Raw genomic sequence first — 17,037 nt, 5'->3', positions numbered from 1 at the left:
ACTGAGAAGGAGGAGCAGAGAATGGGGAAAGAAAGAGAATGCGCACAGAATTTGAGTGAGAGAGAGAGAGAGAGAGAGAGAGAGAGAGAGAGGTAGCAGAGGAGGAGTAGAGAAATTAGGGTTTCGCCATGGAAGCTTGGGAAGCGAGAGGGAGAGAATATTCCCCACAATTAATTCAAAAACCAGAATTTGTTAGGGTATGAATGTATGTACATATTGTAATGTATGAGTTGTATATAAATGGTATATACTATAAATTATTAATAAATGGTACAAATACATATATGTATGTACATAATATTTATTTATTTATTTATTTATTTATGTATGTATTTATGTATTTCTTTCTTTCTTTCTTTATGTATGTATGTATGTATGTTATGTTTCGTGAAGAAGAAGATGTGGTCTAAACGCATTTTGGCTCCACCAGTACGACTCTCTCTCTCTCTCTCTCTCTCTCTCTCTCCCGCTGGCTTAGTGAAGATTGTGGGTGTGGGTGTGTGTGTGTGTGTGTGTGTGTGTGTGTGTGTGTGTGTCATGTGTGGGCTCGTGATCGTGCTCGTGCTCGTGCTCGTGCTCATGCTTGTGCTCATGCTCGTGCTTGTGTTTTTGTGGCCATGTGAATGTCCATGTTGATGCCATGTGCATATGCCAATGTGTCCCTCGAGACATCGTGGCCCAACTGCCCGCCCGCCCATATATATACCCACCAACCCACGAAGAGGGATGAGCCTAGGATCAACCCCCAATCGGTCAGTGGCCCATTTTCAAAAGCTTCATATATTCGTTTAGTGACAGTGCTTGCCAACCACTCTTTTCTTTGTCAAACTCCTAGTGCATTGACATGTAGGCATAAAAGCTATCCCACTTGAGGAAATAGTGTCTTTAGTGTATTTTCGTGGAGCCTCAATCAATCCCATGACGCATTTTGGAAGCGCACAAGTATTCCTTGTTTGACTACATGGCCACACTTTGCACATAGTTAAGTGGCCTTAGGATTGTTGGCACAAGGAAGCCGGCTTAGCGAGAAAATGGTCAAGATGGATTTGTAGTGATTTTCCTACAATCCCCAAGGACCCATTTCCAAAGTTCGGGAATCATTTTTCTAACAGCATAAGTTCATGCATTGATCCTTATACAACTTCTTGAATGTTGAATATGGGAGGGAGATCATTCTTCTTATTCTAGTCCATCCGACTCTTGGTTCCTTTTTTTGTCACCTAATGCAAATCAATATAGGTCACAACCAGTTTCTTATAAGGAATCGATGAAGACAATTGCAATGTTTTTTATGCTCCGAGCTCCTACATTGAGTAGTGAAAGCAACTTTAGAAATATATAGAGAACCAATGTTGAGGTGAAAAGGGTTTCATGCTAGATAGGAGAACAAACATATCCTTTCTCTGTTCTCTCATAGCATTCCTAGCCTTTCCTCTTTCTATTATTTGTAACCTTTTCTCTTTCATGGCTTCGGCCGCTTATTCTTTGTGTCCAAAGTTCGTGCCATTAGACCATGTAGTGTTTTTATGCAAAAAATCAGAAGGATCATTTAAAAAAAACTATCTCAATTGCTTCATAATGCTAATCTCAATTCTCTCAACAATAAAATATTGAAAAGATCGACCTCATCCTTCCTAAAAAAGAGTTAATGTATTCAATCGATCAAATTCTCTTTCTACTTCACCCACAACTCATATGTTTCGTTGTCACAACTCTTAAATTGTTTTTGTCTATCTAAAGTCACAAGACACTTGTGTTTCTCTCTAAAATCAGGAGCATTCTAGGGTATTCATTCATGGAAAATAATATAATTATTCTTATTCAGTAATTAAATGTAGATTTCATTCTCCCTTTTCGTCCAACAATCTTTCTAATCCATTAAACTCTCTTCTCTCTCTTTTTGATCCATGAATGTCAATCCATAATGATTGGCCATGAATTAATCTAAGAGGCATGTGAATCCTTCAACATTGGTTATGAATGAATCCTAAAAGTCGTGCCTCACTAACCTTTTGACTCATTATATAATTCTATGTTTTAGACACGCACTTGTCACCGTCCACATCTTAGTTTCAAATGTATCTCAAAGACGACACATCTTTGATAGATATACATATATTATCACAAAACATCCTACCACATATGATATTTTATAAAGGCCAAGTTCTCTTTATGTGCATGCACGCACTTGTTTTTGGAATGGCGTCACTTAAAATGTTCATATACGGTTGTCATAAACATTTTAAGGTGATTTGGAGGATGGATCCCAATGACACAAAATGGTGTTTCAAAATTTGGAGAACCTCATATTTCGGCCGTTGGGTTCTGGTTTACAAAGCACATTAAGTGTTGAGATATGCAAATTATGAAGCCAAAATTCGGAGACCATGTGTAATCCATATGATGCACTAGAGCTCATAATACCCAAGCCTCTCTTTTTTTCCATAAAACATATGCTCCATTGGTATTAATAAAAGGCCAGAGGTAGTATACAAATAGTATATAATATTGTTTCATCTCCACAAGTATATATCATAATACCCAAGCCTTGTTAACATTTGATGAATGCCAAGTAAGCTAATCCTTTATGGCACATCCCTCTTCACAAATAGACAAACAAAGCGCCACTCTTCTTGGCAAATCAATTGTTATCATTTTCTACCTTCATGCAATTAAGAACATCACTCATAACTAAATATACCTAAATCTTCATGACATTCCCAACTGACAACTCTTACTTTCCAAAATTTCCATTACACCCCACATTTCTGGAAATAGTCAAAGCATTCATTCCTCTCTCTATGTGTGTGTGTATGTACATATATAGTTTTTGAATATATGGCTCATAGAGGGAGTGGGAATAGAAAAAGGAGAAATGTGAGATAATGAGTTAACAAGTAACAAACATGAACAAATTTTTAGGAAATTGCTCTATAATCAATCAGGATATTCAATATAAGTAATTACAAACTGGCTACAAAAAAAGCCTTTACTATAAGATATATCACGATTGAAATGCCTTAAGCCAAACAAATACCACAAAACAAGTATTGGAACACCAAGAACAATCCAAATTGTACTAGCCATATCAGTTTCCATAGTCTTTAATGGAAAATTTTCTTCCTCAAATTTAGAACAATTGATTAGAAGCAAAGGGTGTCAAAATGTATATGCATCAATGTTCTTGTAGCCACCTTTCGCATAACAAAGAGAAAGAGCTCTATAATGGCTTTTTGTAGGTCTATTAACATCTTCTAGATCTCAAAAAATTAATAACTTTGTATATATAAATTGGTCAATTTCTGTTGGAGGATCACAAAATATTCTCTCATTTATCAAAAGAGTGACAATGATGGCGATTTAGAGGGATTTCTCTTGCATAATTTATATACTAGGAATAAAAATCAAATAATGTATATGTATGTGTATTATGTATGTATGTGGATGTGTATTGGTGTTTTTTGTTTTTAGGTGGGTGGGAAAAACTTGTGGAGGTTGAATGGTAGTGAATAAAACTCTTCGTTGCGACTATCACCCTTGAATGTACGAAAGTTGGACCACCACGGCATGCCCCTATCTTTCTTAGAGTCCTTCACATCATACGTGTTGTCGAGAAAGACACCAACAATGAGAGCCACAGTTGCTGGTGAAGAGAAAAGTGTGTCGAGAATGTCATTGAACTAAACAAAACATAATGAACATCAGGTTGATTCTTTCGACAGCATGTGTATAAAAATGAACCACATTGTTTTATTATCATATGCATCATGCACAATGTTTGCATTGTATTATGATTTGATCAATTATGCATCAAATTATTGTTTGTTTGCATATGAGCAAAACCCTTACCCATCTAGCATTGTTTTATTATCATATGCATCAAGCACAATGTTTGCATTGTATTATGATTTTATCAATTATGCATCAAATTATTGTTTGTTTGCATATGAGCAAAACCCTTACCCATCTAGCATTGGTACGAACAGGGCCGTATCCAGCAGTGGCAGTATATTCATCAAAGTATTGAGGTATTGATAGGCCCAAAAACAACGAAAGCCCAGCTATAAACATCGTTCGTAATGAATTCATATTTGTGAACTGAAGGAAAGATACTCCGGTTGCAGCTGCATTTTGACGTAAGTTTTAACTTCTTTGGCCAAAATCAGTTTTACATTTACATGTAAATTTGTATCATATATATAGCAAAAAAAAACTATGTCTATGCAACTGATGACTTACTGACTATGCCAAATAGAATGCAATAAATTGCGGCGAATATAGGGAAAGGAATGGAAGCAAAAAGTGCGCCGAACTTCCCTGTACATATAAAAATATGGCATTTTGACAAGAGCAAAAAAATAACTACATCAAATCTTAATCTAGCCTAATTTAGGTCTTAGCAATAACTATATAAAAATTTAATTCAGTGATAGTTAGGTCTCAGATACAATGTATAAAGGATGGATGGATCATTGCAGTAGAGAGATTTACGAAACTAACCAAGAATGGAGAAAAATATCATAAACCCAGATGAGATCTGAACCACTCTCCGACTCCCTACACGAGTTATTCCGAGAAGCCCCGCATTTTCTCTGGCATAGAATCAGAACAAAAATCAGGTGCCAAGAGTTCCCAAAAAGAAATTATTTAATTTTGCCATTTGAAAAAAATGCTTACATCGACACTGTTGCCCCAGTCAAACTTCCAAACATGCCATTCAATAAGATACCGACACCCTGAGACAAAAGTAAAATATAAGGTTGTAAATATATGGAGCAAACACGTTATTGATTCCAAACCATGCATTTCATGAGATGTATGTGGGCATGAAATGTTTCGTGTGTGTGCATACGGCGGGCTCAATTGGATGTAGATTTGGATGCATGGGTACAAGTGGAAATGGCTGCGTTTGTGGATGTTGGACATGCATTTCACAAGATAATTGCATATGTGTGTGCAAGTAGATATAGATGCGTATGTATGTGTGCAAGTGGATATAGATGTGGATGTATGTATGTGTGCAAGTGGATATAGATATGGATGTATGTATGTGTGCAAGTGGATATAGATTTGAATGTATGTGTGCAAGTGGAGCTGGATTTGTTTGTGGATGTGAAGCATGCGTATTACAAGATTACTGTGTAATGTGTGTGCAAGTGGATATGAATATATTTGTGGATGTGAAGCATGCTTTTCACCAGATAACTATGCATGTAGGTATGTGTGTGCATGAGATGGGGATGTGTCTATGTGTACATGTATGGGCACCGGCACCATGAATGCGTATGCGAACGCAGGTGCCTGCCTAGGTGAATCTGAAACATAAATATTTCACCTGCCATCCAACTCCTCGGCTCAATACAAATGCGGGTGGCGGGGTAGCACTTGCCAATCGAGAAACGGCTATGAATCCCCCAGTCGACTAGCATCACATTTACAATACAAAACCAGTGTCAAACAGAAATTGACAATTCTTGTGCACTTTTCAACAATTATTTCTTGCTTTCCGTGTAATGATATAAATGCATGTAGTTGATGAAGATGAATACATATTTATATATGAACTACCTCCACCAAGGCAACAAAGGCTGAGGCCATCATTGCAAACGCATGTCCGGCGTTGAATGATGGTGCTCCCCATTCAAGAGGGTAAGGAACTCTGATCCTAAATAAGAAAGAACCAACAGAATTAATATAACCAGTGATCTGAAAATTAGGTGATTTCAACGCACAAGCTTATAAAATAGAATGTTCTTGTTTTTTATATCTTCTGATTTGAAAAAAACTAGTGCATCTCTGTTCACATATCTATATAAAAATACTACATAATCATTCAGCAATACTAAACCAAATAATGAGATGACCCTGATTGACTGTCCTCCCATACACATTGAGAGTTTTATTTACACAGTAGTAACCTCACTTCTTATGAAGAAGTCATATCCAAGGTGATCTGTTTATTTGGATTCATAGGTCAAAATTGGCTTCCTTGTGACCAATAAAAAAACTGTTCTATTCTATGAGAGCTTACATTTTGATACAAAAACCTTCATATGAATGTAAAGTATAACGTTTGGACTACCTTAGTCATCAAAGATATAATGTGCATGTGTGCATACACATATAGATATGTATGTGTGTATACATATATAGATATGTACGTGTAGAATGCATGATGAGCAAGCTGATAACCAGAACCATTGCTATATGCATAGAACGTAATATTCGTGTTCGTGCAAGCATTCCAACATTTGGAAACATTTGGAAACGAACACGTTTGAAATGGGAAAAATACATGATCCTTTTCTTTTTTCTTTTTTTTCATTTATTATCATTACAATTTAGCTCACCCTAGTGGTAAGGAGTCATGCTATTGTTGTCTATGTCTTGGGTTCAATTCCCATTTTTCTCATCTCTTTCTCTCGCTCATTAGTACCATGTCATAGCAAAATTTTATGTTAGTGTTATAATACTTTTTTTCTTTTATTTTTTTATTATTACAACTAAGCACAACCTAGTGGTAAGTTGTTGTGCTACTATTACTTGTGTCTTGGGCTCAATTCCCAACTTTCGCATATCCTCTTGTTAGTGTCATGGCAAATTTTTATGTTAGTGTCATGTTCCTTTTTTTTTCTTTTTCTTTCTTTCTTTGTTATTAGAAATTAGCTCACCTGAGTGGTAAGTTGTTATGCTACTACTGCCTATGTCATGGCAAAAGTTTATGTTAGTGCCATGTTTCTTTTTCTTTCTTTCTTTCTTTCTTTGTAATTAGAAATTAAGTCACCCTAGTGGTAAGTTATTATGCTAATACTGCCTATGTCATGTTTTCTTCATATTCTCGAATATATGTTTTATGAGTTTTTGAACGTTTGATTATAATTTATAATGACATATTTTGATTCAATCTCTATAGTTCATACTCATTTTTTTGTAAAGTTCTAAAGTGAGGATGATAGAGATATCTTGATTTGCATCCCAAAAGTATGCATGTGATACAATGCAAATATTGCAACCATACTTATGTTGGTGGTTCACAATGGATTAGAGTCCACTTATTAGGATTGAGAGTGAATCAATATATAATATAGAGCCTAGTCAATCCAATCCAACTTTGAGATGATTTACCACACGTTTGATTTAATCATTCTCGAATGCAAATGCATGTATGATACGTATGGTTCATTCTATGGCTATATGCATGCATATACATATACATATACTATATACATATACATAAGTACAAGTATAGATATACATGAATGTGTGATAGATCTGATTGAGAGAGAGAGAGAGAGAGAGTTATAAGTTACCATGGAGCAGCGTGTATGAGGCCTGCTTTGTCTACTCGACAATGTATTTGTGTTTTCACAGAGACATGGCTGTAAGCCCCACCCACAGTTAAAAGGTAAGCAAACGGCCAGATGACAACAATCGAAAGTATGATTGGATAACGCTCAAACAGAGGAAGCTTCAGCAGCTTCAAATGGCGTAAATACTGATACACAAAAAGTAACTTCTTATGTTTTTTAAGACATGGCTTATAGAAACTAAGAATAAGTATAACCAAATTGAGAAACCCAATTTAAAGACAAACGAACCCATACCAAACAAATGATGACAAGTGCTATTAATTCCAATATACCAATTTCGATACACTTTGCTACCTGAGTTAACAAGAAAGATTAAAAGTAAGTGATCAATGCTATATGCATGATGATGAAGCTTTATACATATGCATATGAGATGGTGAATGCGTGAAAACACACATTTTCAATTTCTAAAGAGATTTTTATCAAATCTGAAACAAATTACCCCAGGAAAACCGAGCTCAAATAACCCCAGGCCAACTAATGCAATTGACGGGGCAGCCCCCAATGGACTCAGAAACCTGTTGTTATTACCTCCTTTTGAGTTCAGTTTTGAATGGAAAAGGAAACCTAAAAAATATATACATATATACAATATGTATATTGAAAAATGTATAAAAGATAAACAAAGTTTCGCTAACCTGGAGAGTATCCCCCAAAGTCCACTAAAACCAAGGATTATTTGCAAACTTGAAGATGCTATCACTGCACCTTGTATTGCACGCATGGTATGAAGAAACCTCTGAGAAGCATACATGAGACCCACACACATCACATAAAGCCATAGAAAAAACAAAAACGGGATCACATATGATATGTATAGTGTATAATTATCAAATCCTGTGGCCATGGGCTCTATTTGTTGTGCAAAAGCATAGCCCATGGGTATATAGTTTAATAATGACAGTCTCATATGAAGGATAGTTTTGGAAATTTCCCAAAATCAAGCGTAATTTTGGAATGTATGACATTTATTTGTTCTTTGGGGTAGGGGATATTTACCTCCCTATCATCCTGGATACTTTGTAAGGATGATGAGTTAATGATTGTAAAAGCTGGAATAAGGAATGCATAGGAACCACCCATGACTGCAGGCAAGCGTGTGCCAAAGAGAGTTTGCAATAAAGTACTAAGTCCTGTTACAAAAATCAGGGTTTGGACAACCCTGACCTTGTCATTCTGCGATAAAAATATGAAAAAAACATATATTTCATCCCGTGTTCGTAATTGAATCATGATGGATTGAAAACATAGCATCAGAGATTCATTTCTTAAATTCAAATTTACATGAAACACTCACGACACATTCTTTTAAAGACATAATCATACATATGACCAGGGAAAGTTTTATCACTACAGGCTCATACTCCAGTTTTGCTTTTGTATGAAACGCTCACAACACATTCTTTTAAAGACATAATCATACATATGACCAGGGAAATTTTCAACACTACAGGCTCATACTCCAGTTTTGCTTTTGTATGCATTTCATTATTTATCACAGGTTTAGAAATAAATAATTAACATATCTATAAATTGCTTTATGTTATGTATATGCTTGACCCGTTTTGGGGGATACGTATAAAAAAGTTGTTACTGCATTCCTTGACCAGTTTCCTATACATTTACAGATTTGGTTATCCTTTTCCGTATACATTTAAAGATTTACAATCCAAAACCATAGAGGAAGTTTTGACACACGTACAAAAAAAGCATACACTAAAGTAAAGAGATCTTATCGCATGGCCAGGAAAGATTCATTACACACAAGGTAAGTTGGATATGTACTCACATCATCACCACCCATTCGTGGAACCAATAAAGTGGGGATCATGACAGCAGTTCCTAGCATCAGTATATAATGCTGAAACCCTAAAAGGATTGCTTCACCTGAAAGAAAAAGAAAACAAAAAAGATTGTTGATGGGATCATCCCATTATACAAATTCAGATTTTTTATTTACTTATATACGTACATACAATTATTTTGTAGACATACATACATACAATTATTTTGTAGACATACATACATACAATTATTTTGTAGACATACATAAATACAATTATTTTGTAGACATACATACATACAATTATACATACGTATTGCAGTACACAAACATACGTGTGTTTTAAACCACACATAATACGGACATGCGTTCAGACATATAATATATTTGAAGATTAAAGGAGCAAACGCTTGGCAACAGAGAACACAAAAAAGATCAAAAACGTTTTCTAAAGTAAAAAGTAAAAGGATTTATATTCATCCTCATGGTGACGTTTGTAGGACTTTAGGAGGAAATCCAACAGAAATACGATAACGTTAAAGAGTCATTACAATTATAAAAAGCAGACTCCATAGCTATGTGTAATGCGATGACAGCCATGAGAACTTGTTGTCTCTTACTTGATTTTTAAACAAAGATGGGGTTTCACTTGAATAGTTTACCCACTTTTTAAATGGATTGACGTAAAAACAATCACATTTTGAAGAGGTAAGGGAAACAATCAGACAAACCAATCTGATGTTCAATTGATTCAGCAGAAGAAGAAGCAAACATAAAAACTTTTGAACAAAAGGATTTTGAAAGGTGAAAATAAAAAAGAAGAAAGGAAATCGTTTCTCTCTATGAGTGAACACCAAAAAAGGAGATTTGCGAAGTAAATGACAAAACAGAAAAAGGCAGCTGCACTTCAATGGATTAACGACAAAAAACAATAAACACTAGCAATAAACTTTCACGATTTTGTCTTCCAAAATCGTACATATGTATACAAAAGAAAAGCATAAAAACACGAAGTGAAACAGAAAAACAACAGAAACATTTGAGGGGTAAATGGAACCATAAGCTCTTTCTCACCTCGAAGTGGAGGAGATTTTTGGCAATTAAAAGGAAAATCATGGATATCTCCCTAAAACCCCATTTAAAACCCCAAAAATGGTTTTAAGAAGTAGAAATAGAGGAAAAGAAGAAGAATCACAGCCCCCTACATTCTCTCCCTCCCTATGCAACCACACACACACACATTGTCTCTGTCTCTGTCTCTCTCTCCCTGTGTCTCTAGACTTTTAAATTAGTGTTTTCTGGGGAGGAGGGGGAGTTTCTTTTACCCCAAGGAGGATTAGAGTCGATGCAGTAGTCAAGACCCACGAGCTGATCTGAAGGTGGATGTGATATATCCTCTGCTTTGGGTGCCATAATATATATATATGTATGTATATGTATATGTATATGTATGTATGTATGTATATGGTATATATTACAACCCTTTCTCTCGCCTGTTTTCTTCCTCCTCCTCCTCCTCCTCCTCCTCCTACTACTACTACTACTACTACTACAACAAACAGAAGAAAGAAGAGGAAGAAGAAGGAGAAGAAGGAGAAGAAGAAGAAGATCAAGTGATCAATAAAAGAGAGGCAAGAAACAGAGTATTGTATGTAGTAGCAAGGAACAGGGGAGGAGAGAGTGAGTGGCAGGCACTCAATGGAAACAGAGTAGTGGTGAGAGAAGAGAAACAGAGCAATGAATGAATGTATGTGTGTGTGTGTGTATAAGAGAGAGAGAGAGAGTGTGTGTGTGTGTGTGTAAGAGAGAGAGAGTATGTGTGTGTGTGTGTATAAGAGAGAGAGAGAGAGGTGTGTGTGTGTGTGTAAGAGAGAGAGAGAGAGAGAGTGTGTGTGTGTGTGTGTGTGTGTTTCATTCAAACACTGATGAGTGAATGGGGGGGTACTCTGAGTACTAGTAGTTTGTGTTTGAAAATGTAGTGAGGTTTTTCTTTCCTTCTTTTTAGCATCTCATAGTTTGGTCCTCTCTCTCTCTCTCTCTCTCTCTCTCTCTCTCTCTCTCTCTCTCTATTGTGTGTGTGTTTGTGTTTGTGGGATACTTTCCATGTTTCCCGAACCGCCCCCCCATCGGTCGGAATGTCTGCCTCTCGAATGCCATCTTGTGTGTGTGTGTGTGTGTGTGTGTGTGTGTGTGTGTGTGTGTGTGTGTGTGTTTGTTTGTGCTCGGTCGAGCTTCGGCTTTCTGCATCATGAAGTGAAGTTGATTGAGTAAGGGTGGCATTGGCATTGCATGCCTTCCTTTGTGCCTCGGAACGAACAATGAAATCCATTGTCCGATTCGCCTTATGTTTGCTTCTCTTTTCAGAAGAATCCCAAGCCCGACAAATTGCACGTATGTATGTTGTATCGTGCATGACCTTCAAACGAAAAAAAAATACTCAAAAGTTCTCTCTTTCGTATGTCTTTTATAAGGAATAAGGTGTGTCTCTAGAGAATACGATTTCTAGATAGAGAGACACACACACACAATCCGTAAAGAGAGATGAGCAGAGTGTCTCAAGATTTTGAAAAAATGTCGCGTAAAGAGAGAAGAGGAGAGTATCTCAAGATTTTATTTTATTTTCTTATTTGTTTATACTACTTTAGTATTTTTTATCTTTGGCTCGCCCGAAGGCTACAACTCACACGACAACGACGACGCAAAAATGGTGACAGTGAAGGGCGGTTTGTGCCCGTAAGTGACGACGATGAAGACGGTAAAATGTAGCCTGTCTACAAGTTGCATGATGGAACGTGGTGCGAGTCTCATCATATCCTAGAGGTCATCCTATGCATTTATCTCACTCATACCATTCGGTACACCCCCTGATGGACTATGTACTGCTAATAAAACATGACTTTGTGAGAGTATCTCAAGATTTTGAAAAAATGGCAAGTGTTTTTTGTGACATATTTTGGCCCCTTCACTTACAACTCCCCCATCTTTGGATACGTTTGTTGAAAATGAGGTGGGGACTATGTCCACTTTGGTGGGAAGGCCAGAGTGAGGGCTGGTGAGAAGAACTTTGGGTGTTCTATGATGTAATTTTGTTTGCTAACTAATGCGAAGTAGTGTTTTTTTGGAAAAAAAAAAAACTCCCCCATCTCCATTTATTTTGACCGTGGCTTTTATTTTTAGACCTTTGCCTTCTAATGTGATGGCTTTAAAAGGCTGGTTTGACCAGTCACGCATGTGAGCCTTTTCCGACTTTGTGCCTATATTGATTGTTTGAATCACCCCTAACGAAGCAATTTGTTGTCCTATTAAGCCGAGGTTCAGTGTGTTTTTTGTTGTGGCTAAATATGTGGAGTTTAAATTATGCTCTCTTCTAGAGCTACGGGAGTCATTTGTTTAAACTTACTCTATGGGAAAACACCAAAGAAGTAGCCCTCATACTTATATTGCCCTTGGTCATGGTTTCCCTTGATTTTATGCTTATTTGTTATGCACGTAGAAGATTATTTATTAACTTTATTGAAGGCGTCATGTTTAAAACACAATAAGATGCACTCCCCACACAATGGGTTTTTAATTGGGACATGAAGTCGGCACTCAATTCGTATATTTGAGCAAGGGTGAAAGACACGATTGATTGCATGTCTCTAATACATTACATTGTGAATGAGATACCTATAACATTATCTCTAATCTAAATATAAGTACATATGGTTATGGCTATATTTTAAGGAGGATCTTTATTAGATGTAACCAGATTTATGCTTAGAATACAAATAGACTAACAAAGCTCTCTCTCTTTCTCTATGTTAAACCAGCTTCAATACATTAATGAAACTCATTGTAGATATACATTCTTAACTTCTAATGTCGTACTTGAGATGTAGTAGCACATGGGACAAATTATGAAATCAATGCTGCATAAAAGGCTTATACATTAAAATTGCAAAGATCAATACAAAAGCTTTAGATTGCACACCCACAATCACATTCTTTTATTTTTATTGAAAAACATAATTGTGCACACTGATCATTAAGAGTGTAGAGATTGATTTTACTATAATGCGAAATTTGGTTGTCTTTGATTATTCCCATTAGCAACGAGACATGCTCACAATTGTTGATCTAGAGTATAGTAATCCAACCAAAGTTTATTCTAGAAATTTACGGCACCAACTTCTCTAAAAGTGAGATCATTTAAGCTGAAAATGATAATGCAAGACATCGCCATACACGTTAATGCAAGGCATCGTCAACGCATTAATAATGTTTGGACACAAAGTATATTCTAGTGAACTAATTTCTTTAGCTCAATTTTATTTTTTTCTAGCTCGATGAAATGCTTGGATGATATAAAATGCGGAAGATGGAGACATGACTAAATATACACTTTCTATACAAATTGTTGTGCTAGAATGAACTTAAAAGAGTACATGCACCATATTTCCATGATGTCTTTACGAGCTATGTACAAGCCGCTTACACTCTCATCATTACAGATACAAATGGCCATAGTTTAGTGTCCTCTCTTGAATATCATTGTACACGTAACACCAAAAACACGAAGAACTATATGCGGTTATGCATGTACCACACATATGACCTTGCATGCAATAGTAACATGCACACTTAGTTGGGTGATGTGTCACATGGTTGTTTCAATATCCAATGAGATGGTCAATTGATATCAAGCCTACTAACATATGAAAGGATGCATCTCATATCATATTATTTCAAGTCGTCATCATTTACTACCAATTCCTTTTCCTTGTACACATATGTTCTAATCTTTGTGATAATGACCAGGGTATTCTTGCAAATTCGGCTTTTTAGGAGGATATTGTTAATGTGTATGATGTATATGTGATGACATTAGAGTTGAACGTCCATCACTAACATTTTTAGTGGACAGGGTTCTAAAAGGTTGGTCAACCTAACACTACTTTCAAACACATTCGTACTCAGATACTTTGTACACACTTATTAGCAACATGATAGGGTGTAGAGAAAGCTGACAGGTACATATTCCTCAAACAACTATAGAAGTAAGTTCATAATACGAATTGATTTTCGGCAAGACCGTTGGGTTGCTCTCATTCAATCTCATGTACAAAATTCACAACGATTGTGTTGATTTTTATTGTTATCATAGTTCACATTATCTTGATGAAACCTTTGGGGAGACGGTAAATTTTATGTAAACATTGCGAAATAAAGCTAATTTCCACTTTTCTTAGAAGCACATGTGATCTACTCACAGTGAATCCTAACTCAAGTGGGCGAGCAACGTTAGAATTTTCATTATATATTTTGATTTGTCTGTTCGAGAATAAAAATATTGAATTCACATATCCATGTCGTTGATGCCAAAACATCATGTTATGTATTTGAGAATACAATAACTTTTGGATTGGGAATCATGCAACTAGAAACTAGCACTTGTGAATAGAATAAGCTCTCAAGTAAGGAGCTTCCTAGGTGTCCTAGTTGCCTATTAAAATAACCAAGCTCTTAAATAACCACCTCCACTAAACCATGGTCCACTATTACAAAATATACATGTGAAATGAATCGAACAGATGACATTGGCCACTACAGTTTCACATAGTCCAATTAACATCAATATCTATTAAATCTGTAATGTCCAAAGCTTGAGATTGACTATGGAGTGACACTTGTTCTCTCCCATGTATGTCAACCACATGCATTACATTCATAAATTCTCATGGTAGCCACATGCATCAATCTGAATTGCAACTACTTCATTGTAATTTGGAGGATGAATCATATGTTATGCAATTCCCCCGTTTTGGAGTGGAGCACATATTAAATGATCCATTGTTGATAATTATGGTTGCTCGAACTCGTATTGAACAATTTTTTGGGGTTGTAGGATTATAGACAATGTTTGTATTTTATTCAATTATTGTTTTTTTGTGTCTATTTCATATGTTTCAAGACATGCTTGATAACATTATGATATTATTTGATTATTGTTTAATAATCTGATACACAAATTCATTCCAACCGCAAACCCCGTGAATATTGAGCTTGTCTATAGGTTGGCCCTAATAATGCAACATCAATAATTGTGCTAGCATTGGAAACATATATGCAACTCAACTCCCAATTGTGACCTTGGACTTTCACATAGAGCTACTTTGCCCCCTATTTGCTTTATTGCTTATTAAGTATTAGCTATCATGATATATTCACACTAATGTGTGCATAATCCCAGGGTCTTCTCCTGTAGTATTCATAGCCATCCTCCAAGATACTACTGTAGTAACACATTTGGTGGCTACGAAACATATAAAAATGACACTCGATTAAAAAATGTCTTAGGATTTTCAATGCCATTTCTTAAAGTGACGTAAATTCACCAATTGCATAAGTAGGCGACGAGTTTTATGAAAAATTGCAATGTATCTAATGAAGTAGGTGGATAGATGAAATCATTGTAATGAGCAACATGACTACGACACACACACATGATCATATTGATTCATGTTTAATAAGAAAGCCAACCATATAATGCATTGTTAAACAATTTGAACACGTAAAATAATCACCAAAGACATCATGAATATCTCAACCTGACCATGGAGGCATACGAGTTTATTAAATACCATCTCTCTCAAATACACTATCATGTTGCATCGTGTATTTGCCTCGGATTCTATATGTACGAGTTACAACTATGTTAGCGGTGATGTAAATTATGACAATTATAATTTCAATGCTCTAATGTTCTTGAGGATCACACAAATATTTGGGTTTGATTGCTTGACCTTTAGTTAATTCTTCATCACCCATATTCTCACACAAAGCCATTTTCACCTTTCCTTCTATCTAAGTCTTTACTCCTTAATTACACCCATTTCTAAGCTTTTATGGGGAAGACAATTATAGATTCTTCGTCTCCATGTCATTAGATTCATTCCGTCTCACCCACTTCTATGTTCCCATCACTTCACATTTCTTTTACGATCTATTGTTTTCAAGAAACTTACTTAGAAAAAGTTACATCTGAATTAGCTTATGTTTCAAGAGTGATTTAATCTGTTTGATCAAGGAAAAAGAAATATTTCATTTATAGACCATGTAATTGGATATTTTGGCTCAATTGAATTTATCAGTTGAAGACCACTTCGTTTATGATATAATTTTTTTCCAAGCATGACAAAGACAATGCAACATAATGCATTTTGCCTCTAACGTCTATGTGCAATTTACATGTGCACACTTAAAACTTTTTATTGTAGGTACAAACAAATTGGAACTAGTTTTTAATCTAATTCAACGGTAATCCAACCAAAGCATTTCACATACCAATACATGAAAACCTTGAATTGTGTGCAAGCTTTTCACATTGCTTGTGTGCAATGTTTCCTCAAAGAGCTCACGAGATACCATACTTTACTGAGATATCCATGTGCATATACTCAAAAGATTCCAACTTTCACACCTTACAGATAATTGTATCAAGTAATGATTCCGTTTTGGTGTGTCCACTCATGAGAAATATCAATAATCTTTTTCCTTGTTAATGTCTTAACCACTGCGTGAAATTCCAAAATACCTTATTTTTTGTAAACTCCACCATGCACAAGAAACCTTTGTTTTCATGTGATTGAATGTAAAAAATTGTGTGTATGCACATGTTTTCATATCCCTCATCTATCCCCTAAGTAACAATACATAAGATTTACAATGATAAATCTCACATGCACAAATATTTTTACCATTGCCAATGTCAAAATGTCTAAAATAAGCTAGGTAAATATGAAATCAAAGAAAAAACATTGCTCTTATTGTTTGATTGTAAACCATATTGTAGTCTAAGCTAGCAATGTGATAGACAAAAAGTCATGCCATATCTAACATAGA

At 35.7% G+C, this 17,037-nt stretch overlaps 1 protein-coding gene and 1 long non-coding RNA gene across 2 annotated transcripts; one reads left to right on the top strand and one right to left on the bottom strand.

The window, feature by feature from the left end:
* Window positions 1-3,171: 3,171 nt before the first annotated feature.
* On the top strand, window positions 3,172-3,538 carry LOC147866826 (uncharacterized). The gene is made up of 2 exons (XR_015529530.1): window positions 3,172-3,304; window positions 3,365-3,538. It is a non-coding gene; the product is annotated as an uncharacterized LOC147866826 (long non-coding RNA).
* On the bottom strand, window positions 3,262-10,619 carry LOC147866825 (nucleobase-ascorbate transporter 2-like). Its single transcript, XM_087317323.1, has 14 exons — window positions 10,479-10,619; window positions 9,160-9,257; window positions 8,370-8,546; window positions 8,009-8,109; window positions 7,813-7,888; window positions 7,605-7,664; window positions 7,311-7,495; window positions 5,569-5,665; window positions 5,336-5,422; window positions 4,678-4,736; window positions 4,501-4,592; window positions 4,240-4,317; window positions 3,964-4,124; window positions 3,262-3,680 (listed from the first exon to the last, which is right to left on the bottom strand). The coding sequence occupies exons 1-14, from the start codon at window positions 10,564-10,566 to the stop codon at window positions 3,468-3,470; spliced, it is 1,572 nt and encodes a 523-aa protein (XP_087173449.1). The 5' UTR covers window positions 10,567-10,619; the 3' UTR covers window positions 3,262-3,467.
* Between the last annotated feature and the right edge of the window lie 6,418 nt (window positions 10,620-17,037).

Source organism: Azolla caroliniana, unplaced genomic scaffold, assembly GCF_043228905.1.
Source record: "Azolla caroliniana isolate FFs.n. ecotype wild unplaced genomic scaffold, voAzoCaro1.0.p SCAF_3, whole genome shotgun sequence".
Lineage (NCBI taxonomy): Eukaryota > Viridiplantae > Streptophyta > Polypodiopsida > Salviniales > Salviniaceae > Azolla > Azolla caroliniana.
Note: the sequence above shows the minus strand (reverse complement) of the source record. Positions and strands in the feature narration are given on the sequence as shown.

Coding starts and splice junctions, on each gene's coding strand:
- LOC147866825 (XM_087317323.1), bottom strand. CDS start 10,566: ATGGCACCCAAAGCAGAGGATATATCACATCCACCTTCAGATCAGCTC. Junction 4,318..4,500: donor GATATTTTTCTCCATTCTTG/GTTAGTTTCGTA, acceptor TTATATGTACAG/GGAAGTTCGGCGCACTTTTT. Junction 4,125..4,239: donor CATTCTATTTGGCATAGTCA/GTAAGTCATCAG, acceptor GTCAAAATGCAG/CTGCAACCGGAGTATCTTTC.